Here is a 19,600-nt window from a genome sequence, read left to right as displayed (position 1 = left end):
AGTAAGAGCGATTTCCAGCCTAATCTCAGCCACAAGTGAGGCATCTCGCATACGCGATAACCGTCGTTGTCCGTGGATGCATCCACTTAGTCAAAGCCTGGTAATCAAACCCCTCTCTTAAGCTCACACACACACGTATATTCAAGATACAATAAGCCTCAATTCAGCTGGCCAAACTTTCTCATAACAAAAAGAAGGGGTATCATTGCACTCCCCCACATCTAAAAGCATCCAAAAGCCTCCATCGCTCCAATCTTCTCATATAAACGGCCCCCGCCCGCGCCGCCCAAGCCGCGATGTCAGCGATGCCATCATCGCAAACTTGCCAGCAGAGTAAAAGAGCTCGGCAGCGTCTTTAAGGTAGTTGCCGAGCTCCCTCTGTCATTCAGGCAGTACATGGCCAACCTCCTCCGAAAAGTCCCACACGTCCAGGTCCTCCCTGACCACCATCCAGCCGTCTTCCGCCTCGTGATAAGGACTAGGGCGTGCCCGTCTTCTCTTGGCCTGCTCCAGTTTCTGCTTCTGCTTCTGCTTCTGCTTCTTCTTCTGCTCCTTCTCCCGCTCTTCCTGGTACTCGTCACAGTCAAGCCTCAGCTTTGCCAAGGCGCTCGAAAGATCCGAAGCGTCGCCTTCGTCTTTCTCTGCCCATCTTGCATCAGCCTCAAAAGAATCTCAAAACAATTTTGGAAGCCACAAACTTACTCGGCTCGACTTCTCGTCGCTTCTTCTCTACCCTGACACCCTGGCTGTGCGCAACCCAGGGATCCCTGTAAACCGCTTTCCCCTTGTCGGCCTTCTTCTTCCCCTTGTCGTCAGACTTCTCCTTGTCTCCTATATGAAGAGTCAAAGGCTCCATCTCGAATGCAGCCTCTGACTCTGACTCCTCGTAAAAGGACTCCTGGTACAGCGAAAATAAACTTCGCCTCGTACCCCGTGCCTCTCCCCTCCCCTTTCCCAGCCGCAGCCAAGATGCTCCTTTGGAAGATTCCCCCTGGGAAGATTCTCCCTTGGGAGATTCTCCTTTAGAAGATTCTCCTTTGGAGGATTCTCCGTTGGAAGAATCTCTCCCGCTTTGCCGTCGACCATCTGTCGCAGCGACAGCTGCCTTCGACAACTCTTGTCCGGCAGCAGTCATGGCCTCGATCCCGAAACAGGGAGTGGTATCCAAGAAAGGACTTATTGAGGTACTAGGAGCAATGGCTACCGTGTCAGATTATGGCGGTTGATGGTTATGAATGAAACTAAAGGACGGATATATGAAATAGAAAGGATGTCAGTAAAGAAACCAGTAAAGATACCAGTAAAGATACCAGTAAAGATACCAGTAAAGATACCAGTAAAGATACCAGTAAAGATACCAGTAAAGATGCCAGTAAAGATACCAGTAAAGATACCGGTAAAGATATAGGTGAAGATATAGGTAAAGATATAGGTAAAGATATAGGTATAAGAGTGTAGGTAAGGATGTAGGTAAGGATGTAGGTAAGGATGTAGGTAAGGATATAAGTACCTAAGTTATCGAGTAAGGATACGAGTAGGTATATGAATACGGGTATCAGTAAGGATATAAATAAAAATACTAGAAATAATATAAACAAGAATGCTTGTAAGATTGTAAGTAACATGAGGGATAGAAATAATGAGATGAGTAGCAAAAAGGAAACAGAAAAATCTCAACCATGGCAGAGGGGCAACTGGCAATTATATAGTCACAGATCAGAAAGGCCAGATAGACCAGAAACCCGGAAACCCAGCCCTCGCGTTATAAAGTTTGCACTCAACCTTACTGTCCTCGCTGAGACGACCGCTTTCAACATTCGTCCCAAATCTAAAACAAGCTCTCTATCCACTTATTTGTTCTAGATTTACGATTCGAAAATTCAATGACACAACCGACGGACCGATAACCATCTCTCAAGGTTGCTAATGTCTATTCATAGCGCTCGTATTCAAGGTTCGCGATAAGCTCTTCGGATGCTCCCGCCTCAATTCTTTATGGCTGAGAATCTCATCCGTAGCGTGAGCGGATGCGTCCGCTAGCGAAAACTTTCCTTCTTTCGGAGAGATCAAGCGTAGGTATTCTGCAGGTATCGTTGTTGGGAAGAGAGAAAACTGACGATAAATGGAATAGATACTGCAAACACTTGTACTGAGCTGGCTTCGGCGTTTGAGGCTTTGCGCCAGAGACTAGAGGAATTGGATGCTGTACCAGATCAGTGCGCTGAATATCTCTAGTCTGCCGATAAAACGCCCTTGGTACGTATAACAATATGGCCGCATGAATGCCAATCAGTAGAGACCGTGTCCCCAATCAGTATTCTAGAATTTTCGCACCACGAAACAACTTGCCAGTCTAATGATGCTCCGACTACGCCACTTCTACGCAATAAAGTTCATCACATTCTCAAAGCAGCAGATAAATTATTCTCATCAGTCAGATCTGTTAGATTCACTATAGTCATCTAATACAAGTATCTAACCCGGCAGTAATCCTTTACCATCTGCCTAACCCTCCACATCCTCAAAACCTTTTTTTTCTTTGGCTAGCCCGGGGTTCATTTTACATAACCTGAACCCCGAAGCCACATCCATGACCTTGTCGTGAAAATGTTGTCCAGAGCTGGAAACCCACCCCCCTTTTTCCTCCGTAAGAGATAAAGGGGGGGTGAATCATACTCCGGTCTTGGCTAAATACCAAGAGCTTGGGTGGGACAGGTACCGCCTATCCGAAGCTCTTGATAGGGAAAGTGCTCAAGAATCATTAAAACAAGCTACTCGTGGAGGTTACTCCGACGAGGGGCCGCAGCATCGACCCAATGGTCATCACACGCGCCATGGTGAGGGATCATAGCTCCATCACACCAAGACCAGCTTGGCGTGCTGTATGATCCGCCCCAGAGGGCACGGTGGGGAAAATCTATATAGAAGCAAAAGAGTGTGCTTGTATATGTATTACCACACAACAACATTAAATGTGTGTTACCGAGCTGAGGAGACGCTGCAGGATCATTATGCAGCAGTCATTCAGTCGTAAGGAATCAACATGTTGACCTTTTCTCTTTGGTCTGTTTTCTCTTATCCTCAAGTAAAGTTTGAGTTTCTCAACCAACAATGATGCCGTTGCGGCGGGCATCAGCGGGGTTGACCTCGTACTCGTACTCATCATCGCTGGCATCGCTGGCACAGGAAGAGCTGTCGTCATAGCCACATCGGGCACCGCCACAGTCGATCTTGACACGCTCACCCTTTCGGGTGATTCCATAGCGCTCGCATGTGCATGAGCTGCAGTCGGAGTTGGGAGTGCTGTAGCCAGAGAGCGAGGAGCTGGGCGAGGAGCTGTCGGAGCGGTATGAGAGGCTGGAGCCGTTGGATGAGACGGGAGAGGTGCTGAAGTCGGTGAGGACATCCTCGAGGCCGGCGCTGCCAAAGCGGGCAGTGAGCTCCTCAAGCTCCTCGTTGTCGTAGTAGTCGGACTCGAGGATGTGCTTGGTGGCATGAGGAGACATGGGCTTGGGGGCCTTGATCTGAGAGACGGAGAGAGGTCGGCCCTTGGGGATGTCGACAGTCAGGGAAGAGCGGTGGCGGGAAGAGCGGCTGTCCTTGTCCTTGGAAGAGCTCTTGCTGCTTGACTTGTGTGAGGACTTGGCGGAACCATCCTTGGTGACATCAAGGATGTTGAGCTCTCGGCCAGTGGTGGGCTCAGTGGTGGACTCAACGGAAGGGTTGTGGGCAACGTGGTAGCCGTCGATGATGTAGTAGTACCAGTATCGCTTGCCAGCCTCCAGGGTGGAGTTCTGGAACTTGAAGGTACCCTTCCATGTGCCGGACTTTGAGGACTTGTCCTTGGCAAGGGGGAGCTGGCCGACGTAGTTGTCCCAAGAGCCGAGAAGGTGGACGGTCTTGACGCCAGAGGAGACGCGGAGAGAGAAAGAAAGTTGGATGGAAGACATGTTGATTAGGGTTATTAAGTTGTTGTGATTAGAGAGATGCTCGTTGTAGATGGTCTAGTGATTCTTAGAGGTAAAATTGGTGTTGTTCGCCAGCGAGCAAGTGAAATCCACAATTCTGTTTATTAGGGGGGTATCAATTAAGGTGACGTGATGCGTAAAAATTCATGCAATGTAAAAAAAAAAAAATCAGTGTGAAAAATTATCTCGTCTCAAGCTGACCGGCAACTGAGATGTTTTGGTGTAATTGGCAGTTGAAGGTTTTTTTTGGTGTAAGTGAAAACGAGATAGTATTAGAAAGTAAAGAGGGAGACCAGCTCCAGAACAAAAAACAAAAACAAACAAGGGGGAAAAAACAGAAAGGTGGATTTGAGGTTGGCAGAACTTGCTGAAGAACAAGAAAAAAGAGGAATGAATGGGCGGGTGTTGGTCGCCTTGATATATGTTTTGAGAAGCGCGGGCCAGAGGGCGAGGCCGCGATGACAGCGGCCGCTCTGGAGTGGCCAAGTCCATCCTGCCTGTTGGTCTAGGACACAAGAAGCAAGGCAAATGCGTCGTGTCTGCAACCTCTTCGTCCTTGACCCAGGATGTGTCTATCACAGCGGGCCAATAGCGCGGCAAAGACCCGGTCCAAGCATGCATCGCGGACAGGGGTTGGGCGGTTAACCATCTTTTGTGGCGCCCATCCACAGCACCGCCCGGCGTCTAAACGCGGCGCTTGATTGGGCTGCCGCCGTCAAGTCTCGTCACCTGCAGATCGCCCGATCCAGGGCGCGGGGCTTCTTCTCGCTCCTACTGGCCCGTGGGATGGCTGCAGCCGGAATTGCGCACGCCAGCGCCCTTTTTCGTGTACGGCCGAGCTGTCCATGATTCGCTGAAGCGCTTGCGGGTGGATCGAGGTAGCATTGATCCAGCCGACGAGTGCATATAGGCGAACAAACAAACATAAACATGCTATCCTGGATGGGGATTAAAGCTGCAGACGCCGCTTTGAATCACATTTTGGCGGTGGAGCCAACAGCGTCAATATTCGAAGCTTCACTTGGTTCATATGCGTGGTCCAGGGTTAGAAATGGTCAGTATGTATATAACGGGGCCATGTGGTTTGCCTAGACATAGCTAGATGTTAGAGTCAGTGCAGATGGCCAGGAAAGCCGTTGAGAAAGTTGAAAGAATGCAGGGTAGTGTTGAGGCACGGCTTCATACACCCAGCTCAAAGGCCAGGACAAGATATTATCCACATCATTGCTTATTCCAGCATAAAACACTCGGATAGCCAGCAGATGTTGCGTTTTGTTGCCACGGCACGTGCCGCCAGTATTCCAACTTGTAACATGCATTCTTCCAGACAATAATAAAGCTGAAAGATCGGTCCGAGAAAAGATCGATGCTGATTGATGAATAGCTAAATATTTCGAGACGGCGCCTTCAGTAATGGTGGCTTCCCCTATCTTGTCTGCGTATGCTCTGGTATATCATTCTTTTGGTTGCAGGTATCGAAGTGAACCCGTCTTGTTTCGTTCCCATCGTGAAAATTGTCACGAGTAATGCCTTCTGATGGTGTGCACGCTTTCCCGCCCCCACCCAACAGCAAATCAGCCCTCAATGCCGTGTTTCCAAATGTTTCAAGGCGGAAGAGTCTGTTCTCTTGAATATTCTCTCCTCAGTCCTCCATTCTAGTATCTCCACCGCTCTCCTTCTGGTCGGCTCCACGGATGTAAAGGACGTTATTGCATCTATCTCAGCACGTTAGGACCTACGGACAAAGTAGGAAGAGGGATGGAGCGTAGCCATCCATGGCAGCAGCAGCACCCACCGAATGAGGACTTGGCCCAGCTCGCCGGTCAGCTTGTCGTTTAGGTATTCCTCGGTATTGGACAGCTGCAAGTTCATGTAGCTGTCAATAGACTAGGGGTAGTAACGCGCAGTTAGCATCATCCTGGGCAGGGGAGTGAGCCTCGACAACTCACCACCAATCTTCCCTTGTACTCCGTCTCTCCCCACTTCAGGCGGACCAGCACCGTCTTGTCGACGAGGTCTTGCAGCATAGGCCGCGGGTTGACAGGAACGAAGCTCATCTTGTCGGTCGTAGTCTGGCTCGCAGGGTTTGGACAAGGCACGCTATCACAAGGCTGAAAGTTTCGCGACTGAGGCCAGACGACTTGACCGCCCCACCAAGCTCAATCCGGTTAAATGTCGGCTATGGAAGCTATGCGTTTACAGAAGCTGCTCAGAAGCATGCAATACTTGCATAGCCTCTATAGCTACATACACCAGCAAAGGAAGACGATCCTTGTCCTCTAGCCTTTGATAGCTCAAAACTCCATAAAAGCAGCGATGTGACGACGATACCACCTCATGGCTCGGCCGCCCAACAGGTCTCTATGGCCGGCTAACCAGGCCAACCACGGCTTCATCCGCATCTCCCCCTCGCGGCCGCATGAGAAGCGACCTAAGCGTGATGAAATATTAATTACTGGGTACTGCCTGTACGGAACATGAGGCCATTATGGCATTGGCTGCTTGGTTGGATGCATGGATCATTCATGCATTCTCTTCATGGCCGCCGTCGCATTCTCTGCCTGCATGGCCCGCAGGCAGTAGCAAGAAACAAGAAACAAACAAGTAGCTGCGTTTAACGGCGTTTAGTTTCCCTTCTTCGTACGATACAGGCGAAATCTCCACTCCATCCTCACGGAGAGAAAGGAATCCCATTACCATCGCATCTTCCTGCGGCCCATCATGGCGGCCGTGCTACGAGGTATTACGTACTACCACTACCCATCGTACTCCGTAGTTGTAATCATGCTCTTGGTCTCTTCTTCTTGTGGTCCCATGCTGTGTCTCCCTTGCTTTTCCCCCTCCTCTACTGTGTTCTGCCTAGAATGGAGATACATCACCACAGCCTTCAACTCGTAATTAACTTGCCATAGGTGTTTTTATTCGTCAGCTGCCTAATAGTGTCAAATGTGATTCGACTCTAGCGCCGGCGGGTAAGCATGTCATCAAAGACGAACAAGTATGCTACTGTAGAATTACATTCACAAACGTCTCCATATCCCGGTCCAACAAACGTCTCCACTCCCATCTAATTTGTAGTATGCTTACAGTGACACCAAGAGCACCGAAGAATATACGTCGGCTCAGCAGGGTCCCCAGTTGCCTCAATGTAGCTTCCAAAGTCCTCTCCACAACTAATACTCCGACAACATTCCTGGTGGTTTGATAGACTGACGAGCTTGCCAACATTCTCAATAACGCGTGTAGCTCTTGCTTCTGCAGCCTGGCGCTCAACTAGAAGGTCATTGTATTGCTGTTGCAAGGCGACGTGGGCCTGGGCTTGTTGCTGTTGGGCCTCTTGCTGTTGTTGCACAGCAGCTTGGCTCTGCTCTCGCTGGGATGCTTCGAGCAGATGAGCATGATATGCCAGGACTGAGGCAGCAAAGTCGCCAACTAAACTAGGCAACTGACCAGATCTGAGTAGTTCCTTCAGCTTTTGGGCTGTGAAAAGCGCCATCATATTGTGCAGTGACTTATCGCCACTGTCATTAATAGCGGCTTTCGCTGAGGCGACAAAGGCATTGAGATCCCAGCTGGCAAGATAAGTTTGTTGGATCTTTCGATTTGCTAGCTGAGCAAGGCCTGGGACTTCGTAGTAGTCGGCAATTGCATTCACCTGCACATGCTGTAGTGTGCCATTGGTAACTAATAGAGCAGGAGTTGTGCTGGACGTGATACTCGGTGCGATACTGGATGCGCCACTGGGTGTGGTGCTAGGCGTAGTACTGAATGCGGTACTGGGCGTGATGCTAGCTGCGGCACTGGGCGTGATGCTAGCTGCGGCACTGGGCGTGATGCTGGCTGCAGTACTGGGCGTAGTACTAGATGCGGTACTAGCTGCAGTGGTGGGCGTCGTAAGAGCGACAGTAGTAGCAGCTGTGTAACCATTATTAGAATTTTCCCAATCCTACAATTTGTGAGGAAATGGACGAACCGTTGCTCTTTGCTTTGATTTGATCGTAATCTCCCGTATACAGGTATTCTACCATACGCCGGACTGTCTCTGCGTCGAACTGCTCAATGGTGATGATTCCGGACTGTGCCTCCTACTCCAAGTTCAGGGCCTGTCTCACCAAAGCTCGCCGCGCCGTCATTGCTTACCTTGAAGTCTCCCTTGAGAGCTGTCGCAATGACTGACGACTGAGAGCAGGCAACCAGTTTGTGGATCTTGAACTCTTTGCCTTGGCACACCAATTTTAGATCCGAAAAGTTGCCAGAAGTCATCAGGCGAGTAAAATCAAGGCTAGCCATGGTCTGAGAAGCTCGACCCACGCTAGATCGCTGATGGCTAGAATGATTCGGAATGGAGTTGGTGCAACGGCAAAGTGATCCACCAGATTCTGAAGGAGCAATCTTTTTTGTGGGCGAGTTTTTGTGGGCTCGCTTTTGTAGTGCGGCTAGGGTGCCCTGGGCGGCGAAACGAATAGCCGAGGTTTTTCCGACTGCCTGCTTTTAGGCAGTATTGAAGATGGGCATTTCCCCCAGTGCTCTGTACAGCACATAAAGAGGCAGAAAAGTGGTTTTCATGGATATGAGTCTACTGATGGACCAATTTTCTCACCAAACAGCCTATATTGATGCATGATTTGACAGGGCATCGCTTTGATTCCTCTCCAAGTCTAGAGGTTCATTGTGCCGCGGGCGTGTTGCAAGAGACCAAATCACGTGAACCCTTACCGGCTGACTCACTCTTTCGGCCAGCCCAAAAGGGATGCAGACGAATCTCAGATGGTGTATTGAGCGCTAAGAAAATATATATATACCGACCAAAATCACCCGATGTCCACTGACGAAACTTCTATTGCGTTTTAGCACTGAGCTGGCAGGTTTCGGGAAATTGGTCAGACTGCAGGCGAAGCTGGGCAGGCAAACAGGAAATATTGGCCCCGCAACACACAATCTTGTCATATATTGAAGAACAGAAAGAAAGAAAACAAAAATTCCGTTCACTGCTTCACTAGCAAAGACATAAAAAAAGGCAAAAGCATATAGCTTTCACAATCTCCATCATTTCAAGTGTCATAATGAGCTCTTTCACCGTGGACTCAGCGCTCATTGCCAAAGTGACCGATTACATAGAGGTCTACATGTCCAACTATGATCCATCACACGATTACAGCCACATCAAGCGCGTCGTGCATCTTGCACAGACGATCCAGGCACATGTGCCCAACACGAACCGCGATATTGTCACTCTTGCTGCACTGCTGCACGATGTAGGCGATAGAAAATACCTCAAGCCCGGAGAAGACGCCACGCGCATGGTCTTTACCACTTTAACGTCTCTTGGGGCGTCCGAGGCCCTGGCAGAGAAAATACAAACAATTTGCCTTGGCGTTAGCTATTCGAGCGAAATCAAGGACCTTGCGCACGTGCAGACGCTTATTAAAGAACACCCGGAACTCGCTGTTGTGCAAGACGCCGATCGACTTGATGCAATTGGAGCGGTGGGCATTGGCCGAGCTTTTACCTTTGGGGGAGCCAAGGGAAGGGCCTTGGATGACTCCATTGGCCATTTCGAAGAGAAGCTGTTGAAGCTCGAGTCTATGATGAAGACGGACTATGGAAGGGAGATGGCGCGGGAGAGGACGGAAAGGATGAGGCTCATGAAGGAGTGGTTTGAGCAGGAGACTGAGGGAGTTGAGTAGAGGAAACTTTGGGCTGATGGCATTTGTTATAAGGATAAAATATATGTCGTTGTATTTAGTGGATGCTATATCTCGCGTTTACATAAAGATAGACTGAAATGATGATGACTGTTTCTGCCAAGCATTTGATGCACCTCAAGATCAACTACTCTACCCACAATATAGCCAGGTGTTTCTTTTGGAATTGAATAGTAATTATTATCCCAGGGTGAATCAAAATAAAAGTTTCCAATGCCAATTCATCAAATTAGACGATCCTACACAAAGTCGAACTGTCTCATGGGCAGCTAGCCTAGTTTTACCCGCGCGCTTACATGGACATAATGGCGGCCGATAGCAGTTGCAGATTTAATCATCATGCACATTGACTGTGGATAACAAACCTCAATGCTCGTTTACCAGGTAGGATTGGCGTGGGACAGAAGTCATTATCATTCGCTATAAGTGGCAATCACGTGCAGATGTATACAGCTCAGCCCAGCCTTGTCGGCGCTTAATTGTTTGGGCGTAGCATGATCTCGAATGCAATTGCGTCAACTGGAATTAAACAACATCGCATCAATCACAGGAAATCATGGAGTCTGCGAGCGTGACTGTCGCTGCCGATTTATCTGCCAAAATCATCACACTATGTTCCAAGTATTTTGTCAATGTTGCTCATGCTCGAGGCGAGATCGAACGCCTCAAAGAACAGCTCAAGAGTCTGGAGACGACTCTACGTCAAGCGAACCATCTCCTCGAGCATCCAAACAGTCAATCCTTATCTGCATCTCGAGAACTCAATGACCCGCTGCAGAAATGTCAGACTGAGCTTCAACGGCTACGGGATCAACTTGAGCCTAATACGAAGCAAAAGGCAATGCGAAGATTTGGCCTTCGCGCGGCGAAATGGCCGTTCAGTAGGGGCGACGTTGAAGCCGTTATTGCTTCTCTTGTCGAATACCGAGAGGCAATTACAGCCATCTTGCAGATCGACCAGACGTAAGTCACAGCTCGCTCCCCAGTTAATACATAACCTATAGTAGAAACAACAGCTAATGCCCGCATTAGAAGGCTTCTTCTTGATATCAACCAACGAATCGATGATCTATCTCTCCAATCGGCCGAAAATAGATCAACGGATCTTAAACCCCATTTCATCATACCTTTTCCCCGTGATCCAGATTTTGTAGATCGGCCAGCCCTTCGAGGGTGGCTCGATGAGCAGTATAATGCAAGTCCAGCTCGTCGATTAGCGCTGGTTGGCATGGGTGGATTTGGGTAAGCTATTCACTGCCGATTCAATACGACAAAGATCTTAAGCTAAGTGAGTGAAAGGAAATCTCAAATCGCCATCGAGTTTGCCTATAGAGTGCATATCGCTTCACCTGAGACCAACGTGTTTTGGGTACATGGCGGTACAGAGGCGAAATTTGAAGAGTCGTACCGATCGCTTGCAAACGCACTCAAACTTCCTGATCGTCACGACCCAGACACCAACGTTCTTGCCCTTGTACGCGATTGGCTACAAAGGGCAGAAGCGCCGCCCTGGTTGATCATATTGGACAATGCCGACGAAATGGAGACGTTCTTCCCTTCCAAGAGCCAGAGTGAAGAAGATGGGCGGGAACCTTTGGCATCTTACTTGCCCAAAACAGGCAATGGGAAAATCATCATCACCTCGCGCAATAGAAGCGTGGCAGAAAAATTGACTGGTAGTCATAAAGCTATCCAAGAGGTCCCTACAATGGATGGCTCCGAGGCTCTGAAGATTCTCGAGAACAAATTGAGCCAAGATATCGAACAAGACGCAGCTATAGATCTCGCTCGTGCCTTGAATTTCATTCCACTTGCCGTGAATCAAGCAGCTGCATACATCAACCGGCGTGCACCTCGCGTCTCAATCAGATCATATCTGGATGAATTTCGACAAAGCGAAAAAAAGAAAAAGAGTCTCTTGAATAGAGACGCTGGTGATCTTCGGCGGCGCGAAGATGTCTCCAATTCTGTGGTAGTTACGTGGCAGGTAACCTTTGAACAGATTCAGCTTGAGAGGCCAACAGCAGTCAACTTGCTGTTACTTATGAGCTTCTTTCAACCACAAAATATTCCTGAATTCATGCTGTCGGGCTACAATTTTGATACCTCGGATTTTGAAGATATGACTTTCGACAACGATGAAGAATTGGACGAAGAGTCGGATGAAGAGTCGGATGAAGAGTCGGATGAAGAGTCGGAATATGACTATCTGGATGAAGATTTAGAGGATGACTTGGACGTTCTCCGAGGCTATTCCCTCATCAGATTATCCACCACATCTGGACTCTGTGATATGCATGCTCTCGTGCAGTTTTGCACCAAAGTTTGGCTCCTAGAGTCCAATGGCAACAACTTTTCGCGCCTAAAATCCCTATTCTTGAGCCTTGGTGCCAAACACTTCCCAGAGGGAGTATTTGGGACACGGGAGACATGCCAGCTTTTATTTCCTCATATAAAGCCTCTAATGGATGAAGAACCTACGGATGAGCCTGGTATTCTTAATTGGTACGAGCTATCAAGAAAAGCCTCGTTCTATCTGAAAGCGATTGGGGCTTACGTCGCGGCCGAGAGCACCGCACAAAAAGCTCTTGACTCAAGCAAGAGACTGCTAGGAAACGAGCATCATAGAACGCTGGGTTTTATGTATCTCTTATCCTCAGCGTACCAGCAACAGTCTCGATTTGATGAAGCGGAGCTGCTACTTTCGCAGGTGGTAGAGACGTCAAAAAGGGTAAAGGGAGACGAGCATCCAAAAACATTGGAAAGAATGTCTCACTTTATACTTTTATATCAGATGCAATATAAATACGCGGAGGTGGAATCGTTGCTTGTGGAAATGATTGAGAAGTCAAAAAGGATATGGGGAGACGAGCATCCCAAGACATTGAAGTATATGATGAGGTTGGTATTTCCATATATAAGTCAAAACAGACACGCAGAAGCGGAACGTATATGCTTACAGGCGACGGGGATATCGAAAAGAATTCTAGGAGAGGAGCATCCTCAGACACTATACGGCTTAACTCTCCTGGCAGATACATACGAGGGACAAGGGCGACTAGCAGAGGCCGAGTTGTTAGTCACTCAAGTGTTGGAGACTAGAAAAAAGGTGCTAGGAGATGATCATCCTGATACACTCTACGACTTATCTCTCCTGGCAGATACGTACGAGGGACAAGGGCGACTAGCAGAGGCAGAGTTATTAGTAACTCAGGTGATGGAGGCAAAAAAAAGGACGCTAGGAGATGAGCATCCTAATGTGCTTATTGCTGTGAAACATCTAGCGGCTATCCTCCAAAAGCAAGGTCGATTGATAGAGGCAGAGTCACTATATGCACAGGTTGTCGAGACAAGTAAGAAGATGCTAGGAGATGAGCACCCTGATACACTTGGCGCCATGGTCTTTCTATTTTACGCATACCAAATGCAAGGCCGATTAACCGAGGCGGAGTCGTTATGCGTACAGGTATTACAAACAAGAAAACGGGTACTGGGAGATGAACATATTACCACACTTACTGCCATGGCCAATCTGGCGTACATATACCGAGAACAGGGCCGTTTCAACGATGCATTGGAGCTCTTACGCGATGCTGTTTCTCGTCTGGTGCAGATTGCAGGTCCAGGGAACGAAGAGACTGTATGTGAGGTTGAAACTCTAAGAAGATGGGAACAAGACCAGACTTGGGATATTAGCACACAAGAGGAATTGAAGACGTAATAGTATAGATTGTTAGATGTCCAATCAGCTTGAAACGTCATCTAATAGACTTTTGTCAGACTACGTTACCAAACAAGGGCTTCTCGTTCTAAAACTAGCATATCAGACAACCTATTAAAGACAGGTAATCACGGCAGTCTTTGGGAGTCCAGTCCTTTATATGCTTGGACTGGGTGATCCATACACAAAATGTCTGATTCCTTGTTGCTCTTTTGATGGTATATAGCACCTATTTGGGTAAATAGTTGCGTAGACAAACAGCGTAGAGCCCCCAATTACTCAGCTTCTAAAACAGAAAGTCTGTTCTGGCGGTGGCAAGCAGCAAGCGAGATACGCGAGATGCCATGTAATCTTGTGAGCATGTGCTTTTTTCAAGGCTCTCAATAAAAAGTTGAAGTAGGTCAAGCTAGAATGCAGATCTGAGGTAATACACATGTGTACAGAAAAGAGAGATGGTTGTACATACAGAGAGCCATTAATGCGTTCAAAGGCGTTGCTTGTAAAACATGATTACAACTACTAGTACTACTACCATAAAGACTCTTTCCCCAGATTTGCTTCCCTTGTGCCCATCGCTTAAATGGATACCCCATTTCCCATTGCTTCCGTTCTACTCCGCGGACGAGAGTGGATCCTCGGTAATCCGGGGTGGCTTTCGCCGCCATATACAAACACAAATAACCAACTTCACACGACACGCATTCCAGTTCTCAATAAAGTAAGGCCAGTCCAGCCATGCCGATGAATCCAGGTGGCTGCGTAAACTAAGCCCTACCATCCGTTCCATCCTCCTCGATTGCTTCTGCGCGGCCACTGCGGCGTGATGTTTAAAGTTGCCGAGGAGGAATAGTAAGTAGCTTGGTTTGTGGCGCCGTTAGACACGTAATAGCGAAGTGGCTACAAGAAAAGCCAAAGAATGGATAGAAGAGAGTAACTTGTTTCCGATTCCGGGCAAGTATCCTTTTTGATCCTGTAATTTCCCTCGTCACAATTGCCGTTTGCTTCTTCACGTGCTTTCCAAGTCACCAGGTGAATTCACGAGTCATTGTCTCCGTTGGAACGCGGGGTTATCACTCAAGGCCATGCAAGCCGTCGTTGATTGCGAAAGAATCATCATTGATGGCGACTTGTGTGAAAGTTGCTTGTGCGCAACTTGGAATTATATCGACATCACGGCGATGTACTTTTACTATTTGTCTATTCCTCCGTAACCGTATACTGCCATGTGCCTGCAGTCCGAGAACCGGCAAAGCCAAGGAGGGACGCATTCCCTGAAAACTAGTGCCCGCTCTTGGTCAATTGATGGAGGGGAGGGCTTCCAAATAGGCAACTTTGATCGAAGGAAGCGTGGGTCCCTGATGGCGGCTGTGCTAGTCAATGTTGACTCGTGGGAAATAGACACATGGCCGATATGCCTGATTCTCTCTTCATGTTCCCTTGCGCCGAGATCAAAACATTGGTGATCAATTGACAAGAGGGATGAACACTCCTCTTTTTTTCTCCGGTTATTAATTGTAAAAAAATGATTACAAAATATTGCAAAGCCGCTCAGCTCGGCTTTTTTGCTAAACGGCAAACGACGGGCCACCGTCAGCGACAAAGACCTCGGAAGATCGAAATAGTCGGCTCCAAGCCGTCAGCCCTAAGCAGTCACCAACGCCCTGACTCATCAAAACTCATCAGAACATCCCCATCTTTTTCCGCGCGTGAGAGTGAATTTTAGTTTTGTATCCGGCCATTCACCTACCATTGTTCCGTGGATATTGCGGGTGTCCCCTTACGAGGCTTGAACTAGTTTGAATGAAAACATCTCGTTGGTACCTAGGCTATATAGAAGTAGAGAATAAGCCCAAGCACTAGCGAGTGCGAAGTCTCACGTCAGGTCCAAAAGATGCATGCCTCCGAGGAGCCTCCATCCACAGGAGAGGGGGCGATAAAGCAGAAAGAAAAGGGGCCCATGTGCCAAAACTGGCAAAAATGAGACGATGCCCCCCCCCTCCCTCCTCTCCGCAAAGATTGGATCTGCGCCGGTATCGATACCCGGCTTTGCTGGGGGTGGTCCGGCCACCTTGATGGGCGACCTTGAGGGTGACACTCACGAGATAGCCGTGGAGCTCATGGAGTTGATTATCTGACCACATTATTCCTGTTTAGTTTGGATGGCGTGGTTGGATCCAGCGGTCCCCCATATTTTTTTAACGTTTTCTATTTATGATGCTTTTGCTGGTGATAAATACCTGGGGGGCAGCCGTCTTTCAAGGGTTGGTTTTCCTGCTGAGCCTTGACACTTTCTGCAGCTCCGTATTACATGCATGCCATGCATTGACTTTGTTCTCCTTTGCTCTTCACAATCCATGACTACATGCTATAAATCTTCAAGCCTTGATGCTTTTATGAATCTCCTTTGATGCCCAGCATCGAATTACAACACTCAATTGAGCCAGAAGCCAAAAAAGAAGGCCATCAACCAACCACACATAAAACTCAACACAACTTATACAGAACGACTACATACACTCAAAACTCACTCACACACCTCAACACCAAACACCATGGACTCCCTCCCCCTGGAGCTCGTCTCCCAAATCCTCACCCACCTCCCCCCCACCGACTACAAATCCGCCCGCCTCACCTGCCACGCCTTCAACGACGTGCTCGCAAAATCAACCTTTTCCGTCCTCGCCACCTTCATCGACCCAACCACCGCAAAGTCCACCATTGAGCGCATCGCCTCCGACCTCACCCGCCGCCCAAAGGCAATCTGGTCCCCCCGGCTGCTCCGTCCCAAAGGACCTCCCCGTCGCCGAGAGCTTCCTCTTCGCCATGCACCGGGCGCTGCGCGGAACGGCCTGTCCGTCCACGTCGCCCTGCTCCTCGAGAGCGTCGTCTGTGGATGGCGCGTGGAGCGACAGCGAAGACTCGGAGGATAGCGATGCAGGGCCTGCCGAGGAGGAGCTGGCGGCGTGGAATTTCGGACGGACTGTGGGCATGCATGACTTGACCGAGGAGATGCTGCGGCAGGCCATGTTCCGGTGGGCGCTGTATCTGAGCTACGTTTACACGGGCAAAGGTGAGGCGCCGCAGCTGTGGGTGATGAATTCGAAGAAATGGGCACTGCATCAATGATACTTTCTTCTCCTCTCTCTCTTTTGTTCCAACAGCATGTCTCTTTTCACACTTTTGATATCCAATTTTTATCTTTTAGCTTTAGCCTGACAGCACATCTTAGTTATAGCACAGACGGCGTCAATATTATAATAATCATCACTTTAATTCAAGCACAAAATACTAAAAACAACTGAGCCAATTTAAAAGTAAAGATAAGTTTCCATTAAAGGCATGATTTCGCACATGCAAAGGAGGGGTATATGGTACTTTAGCATCTAAGTGTAAAAAGAAATCTCAAACTCCCAAAATTATTCGTCCCAAGGTATATAAAATCCTCTCTCATCATTCTTTTCCCCCCGGCTCAGTACTTTTCTTTCTTGCTACCGCGTTATATATACAACATTTCGCAGAGAAAAGAAGAAAGCATGGCAAATAAAACAAAAACACGTTGCTGACGTTTCCAAATGCCGCCCCAGATTAATTGTAATGATCGTTATCCCTTCGTGCGTCCCAGACGTTTCATTGAAAAATGCTCCGAAAAATCCCCTCATCGTTAAAGCGTTACACTGCGCGACTCCAGAACGGAAGCTTTATATAAACATGTATAAAGCTGGCCCTTGACTCGCTTACAGCAGGTAAGCAGCGACGAGACCCATGGCGACCAGAGCACCGGTGGCGCGGTTGGCAACAGCGCCGCCAGTAGGGACGGGGGGAGTGCTGCCAGTGGTGGTAGGTCCGACGGGAGTGTTGGAGCCGGCGGGAGCAGTCTGGTTGCCGCCAGCAGGAGGAGGAGGAGCACCAGTGCCGGAAGGAGGAGTGACAACGGTGACGGGGGGGGATCACAACGGTAGAGTTGGAGGCAGCAGAGGTGGGAGAAGTCGGGGGGAGGGATCACGATGCCGGTGACGGAAGTGGCCTCGGCGGTGGTGCAAGGAACGGTCAGGGTGACGGTTCCGTTGACGACGGTGGTGGTGTAGACAACGGTGTCAGTGCCGGCCGGGGCTGAGGTCTGAGGAGCAGAGGTGACGGCAGTCTCCAGCGTGGTGGGAGTGCCGGTGCCGGTGGCGGTGATGACGGCGCTGGGCTGGCACTGAGAGGCGGGCAGAGTAAAGGCCGAAGGCTGAGCATAGACGACGCACTATGGACGTGTTAGTTTCTTGGTTGATATTCACGGTTATAGGAGGTCAACGTACGTTCTTCTGGCAAGCGGCGTCACCAGAGGTGGTGCTGCTCTGCCAGCACTCGGCAACACCGCCCAGGGGAGGGTATCCGGCAACGTTGTCGGAGCAGCGGCCCGCAGTGCCCATGCCGTTGGCGTCGCAGCGGATGATGATATCGCCAGACAGGCAGTAGTTGGCGTTGGGCTTGGCGCAGTTGACCTTGTTGGTGCCCTCGGGAGGGGCCTGGGCGCTGGCCAGGGCGGCGGCGGCGAGGAAGATGGCGGCGGTCTTCATTTTGGGTGTTTGAGTGTGTTGTATATGAATATTAATAAAAGGTGGTGAGGGTGATATTAAGATATTAGGCGGATGAGGTTGTTGGTGTAAGTGGCTGTTGAACGAGAGTACAGCGCAAGCTGAGCGTAACTAGCGAGTGTAGTTTCTGATATTACTTGGGGATGGATCAAGAACAAGAGGCCCAGCTGGTGTGCGGCGGACACGACGTGATGTTATATACCTGAAAGGCCCGTCCAGCACACCGTCTGGCCATGATACGAGCGTGTGGATGATTCCGGCTCCCAGCAACCCAAGCAAGGCGCATGCAGGGAGGCGGCAACTTTTGCCAGGGTTGGGATGCCAGGGACTGACGCTGTGGTACCTGTACATTGGGCGCTCCTCTGTGGACTCCATACAGAGACAAGGTCTCCCCTTTTAGCCCCGTCGACAGTCCGGCCTGGTACCAGTACTGGAAGACACTCGCTCGTATGCTTTTAGCTTAGACAGACAGATTCGTCTCTACTCCATACAATGGACAGCACGGCCGCAGTCTCTTGGCGTCTCTCCATATGACGCCGAGATCAGCAATAGCAGACGACGCCTCTTCAGCTCTTCCCAGCTCTTCCCAGAACATGTACCCTTTTACTCTGCCTGTACAGGCTGGCATGAGCGCACAGAGGGACCTTGCAAAGCGCTGTAGCCCAACTCTGACGGTGCTAGCCAGGGATCTTGTTTTCGCGTCGTTCCACCAGGCCCCAGCACCCGGGCAGCTGAGTAGCGCTACCTCGTCCATACCCGGCTGGTAGCTCTGAGTCTGCGTTCAGTCCACCGCTAGCAGGGCCCGTGCAAGTCCTGCGCAGGTACCAGTACCCAGCCAGCCACCCTCTGTGGCCTCGTGTGGCTCGACCTCTGCCACGGATAAGAAAAAAAGAGCGCCAATGAGCAAATGGGCTCGTACAAGCTGTGGCTCCAGCAGCAACGCATGGGCAGCACCAGCGCCACACGAAAATCGGAAAAAGATGCAGCGAAAAAAAAAAGATGGCGAGACAAGGCAATACGAGCTTTGCCGGCCTTCGATTCGCTGAAAGCATCGCATCAGGTGTGGCTAGTGGGCAGCAGCCTGCGCTTTCCCCGAATTTGTCTGCTGGTTTGCTTCAATCTTTCTTTCCCTCCATGGCGGACGGGGCTGGAGTTGCAGCGGCCTAAGCCCCTTTTGGCAGGCTGACAGCTGCTCCAGGCTGTCATTGGCGGATATCAACGTCATAGCTCACAATGCGCCCCGGTTATGGCTCGAGTATGTGGCACCTGCCCAGCTTACACTGCAACGTTTCGCCGCGACCACAGTGCGCATTCACATTTATTTTACCCGTCGAAATTCCCGCGCCAAGCGTAGATCATCGCTTAAGCCCACAGTGCTGTGGCACCGTGTCCCACGCGCGATGGCAAAAAATCAAGATCCAAGAAAGAAAATATAATGAAAAGCAGAAAAAAAGCTCATCTGCCCATCAAAATCTAGGTAGCCTTGTTGACGAACCGTGACGACATCCAAGACAATAGCCAGGCCCTATTTGTTTCCAAAAAAAGATTGTTCGCCTCTTTTTGCCGCGCCCATTATTACGGAAGCCAAGCCACAAGCTGTGTTGGTGGCGACACAGAATGAACGAA

General features: G+C 49.6%; 8 protein-coding genes across 9 annotated transcripts; 3 read left to right on the top strand and 5 right to left on the bottom strand.

Annotated features, from left to right (window-relative positions):
• Positions 1-156: 156 nt before the first annotated feature.
• TrAtP1_000173 (uncharacterized protein) lies at positions 157-1,644 on the bottom strand. The gene is made up of 3 exons (XM_066110472.1): positions 1,511-1,644; positions 703-1,187; positions 157-641 (listed from the first exon to the last, which is right to left on the bottom strand). Exons 2-3 carry the CDS (start codon positions 1,133-1,135, stop codon positions 382-384), a joined length of 693 nt encoding a protein of 230 aa, XP_065966544.1. The 5' UTR covers positions 1,136-1,187; positions 1,511-1,644; the 3' UTR covers positions 157-381.
• A 782-nt stretch (positions 1,645-2,426) lies between these two features.
• Positions 2,427-4,337, bottom strand: TrAtP1_000172 (uncharacterized protein). Its single transcript, XM_014091904.2, has one exon. The coding sequence runs from the start codon at positions 3,948-3,950 to the stop codon at positions 3,102-3,104; it is 849 nt and encodes a 282-aa protein (XP_013947379.1). The 5' UTR covers positions 3,951-4,337; the 3' UTR covers positions 2,427-3,101.
• Positions 4,338-5,112: 775 nt separating this feature from the next.
• TrAtP1_000171 (uncharacterized protein) lies at positions 5,113-6,070 on the bottom strand. The gene is made up of 3 exons (XM_014091905.2): positions 5,918-6,070; positions 5,764-5,855; positions 5,113-5,683 (listed from the first exon to the last, which is right to left on the bottom strand). The coding sequence occupies exons 1-3, from the start codon at positions 6,023-6,025 to the stop codon at positions 5,611-5,613; spliced, it is 273 nt and encodes a 90-aa protein (XP_013947380.1). The 5' UTR covers positions 6,026-6,070; the 3' UTR covers positions 5,113-5,610.
• Positions 6,071-6,868: 798 nt separating this feature from the next.
• Positions 6,869-8,800, bottom strand: TrAtP1_000170 (uncharacterized protein; the record flags this gene model as incomplete). 2 transcript variants are annotated; one of them, XM_014091906.2, is made up of 3 exons in its annotated part: positions 8,109-8,800; positions 7,942-8,053; positions 6,869-7,883 (listed from the first exon to the last, which is right to left on the bottom strand). In XM_014091906.2, exons 1-3 carry the CDS (start codon positions 8,256-8,258, stop codon positions 7,036-7,038), a joined length of 1,110 nt encoding a protein of 369 aa, XP_013947381.2. In that variant the 5' UTR covers positions 8,259-8,800. The 2 variants fall into 2 exon arrangements, with proteins under 2 accessions (XP_013947381.2, XP_065966543.1); XM_066110471.1 differs by having other exon boundaries at positions 7,036-7,883; positions 7,942-8,409.
• TrAtP1_000169 (uncharacterized protein) lies at positions 8,801-9,774 on the top strand. The gene has a single exon (XM_014091907.2). It carries the CDS (start codon positions 9,032-9,034, stop codon positions 9,653-9,655), a length of 624 nt encoding a protein of 207 aa, XP_013947382.1. The 5' UTR covers positions 8,801-9,031; the 3' UTR covers positions 9,656-9,774.
• A 455-nt stretch (positions 9,775-10,229) lies between these two features.
• TrAtP1_000168 (uncharacterized protein) lies at positions 10,230-13,502 on the top strand (the record flags this gene model as incomplete). The annotated part of the gene is made up of 3 exons (XM_014091908.2): positions 10,230-10,636; positions 10,706-10,915; positions 10,973-13,502. 3 exons carry the CDS (start codon positions 10,230-10,232, stop codon positions 13,392-13,394), a joined length of 3,039 nt encoding a protein of 1,012 aa, XP_013947383.1. The 3' UTR covers positions 13,395-13,502.
• Positions 13,503-15,946: 2,444 nt separating this feature from the next.
• Positions 15,947-16,324, top strand: TrAtP1_000167 (uncharacterized protein; the record flags this gene model as incomplete). The annotated part of the gene is made up of 1 exon (XM_014091909.2): positions 15,947-16,324. The coding sequence occupies one exon, from the start codon at positions 15,947-15,949 to the stop codon at positions 16,322-16,324; it is 378 nt and encodes a 125-aa protein (XP_013947384.2).
• A 380-nt stretch (positions 16,325-16,704) lies between these two features.
• TrAtP1_000166 (uncharacterized protein) lies at positions 16,705-18,129 on the bottom strand. Its single transcript, XM_014091910.2, has 2 exons — positions 17,696-18,129; positions 16,705-17,640 (listed from the first exon to the last, which is right to left on the bottom strand). The coding sequence occupies exons 1-2, from the start codon at positions 17,954-17,956 to the stop codon at positions 17,056-17,058; spliced, it is 846 nt and encodes a 281-aa protein (XP_013947385.2). The 5' UTR covers positions 17,957-18,129; the 3' UTR covers positions 16,705-17,055.
• Between the last annotated feature and the right edge of the window lie 1,471 nt (positions 18,130-19,600).

The sequence above is a fragment of the Trichoderma atroviride genome, chromosome 1, assembly GCF_020647795.1.
Source record: "Trichoderma atroviride chromosome 1, complete sequence".
In the NCBI taxonomy this organism is placed as follows: Eukaryota; Fungi; Ascomycota; class Sordariomycetes; order Hypocreales; family Hypocreaceae; genus Trichoderma; species Trichoderma atroviride.
This window is presented reverse-complemented; position numbering and strand designations above follow the sequence as displayed.

Coding starts and splice junctions, on each gene's coding strand:
- TrAtP1_000173 (XM_066110472.1), bottom strand. CDS start 1,135: ATGACTGCTGCCGGACAAGAGTTGTCGAAGGCAGCTGTCGCTGCGACA. Junction 642..702: donor GCGACGAGAAGTCGAGCCGA/GTAAGTTTGTGG, acceptor CAAGATGGGCAG/AGAAAGACGAAGGCGACGCT.
- TrAtP1_000172 (XM_014091904.2), bottom strand. CDS start 3,950: ATGTCTTCCATCCAACTTTCTTTCTCTCTCCGCGTCTCCTCTGGCGTC.
- TrAtP1_000171 (XM_014091905.2), bottom strand. CDS start 6,025: ATGAGCTTCGTTCCTGTCAACCCGCGGCCTATGCTGCAAGACCTCGTC. Junction 5,856..5,917: donor AGTACAAGGGAAGATTGGTG/GTGAGTTGTCGA, acceptor TACTACCCCTAG/TCTATTGACAGCTACATGAA. Junction 5,684..5,763: donor CTGGGCCAAGTCCTCATTCG/GTGGGTGCTGCT, acceptor GTGCTGAGATAG/ATGCAATAACGTCCTTTACA.
- TrAtP1_000169 (XM_014091907.2), top strand. CDS start 9,032: ATGAGCTCTTTCACCGTGGACTCAGCGCTCATTGCCAAAGTGACCGAT.
- TrAtP1_000166 (XM_014091910.2), bottom strand. CDS start 17,956: ATGAAGACCGCCGCCATCTTCCTCGCCGCCGCCGCCCTGGCCAGCGCC. Junction 17,641..17,695: donor ACGCCGCTTGCCAGAAGAAC/GTACGTTGACCT, acceptor ACACGTCCATAG/TGCGTCGTCTATGCTCAGCC.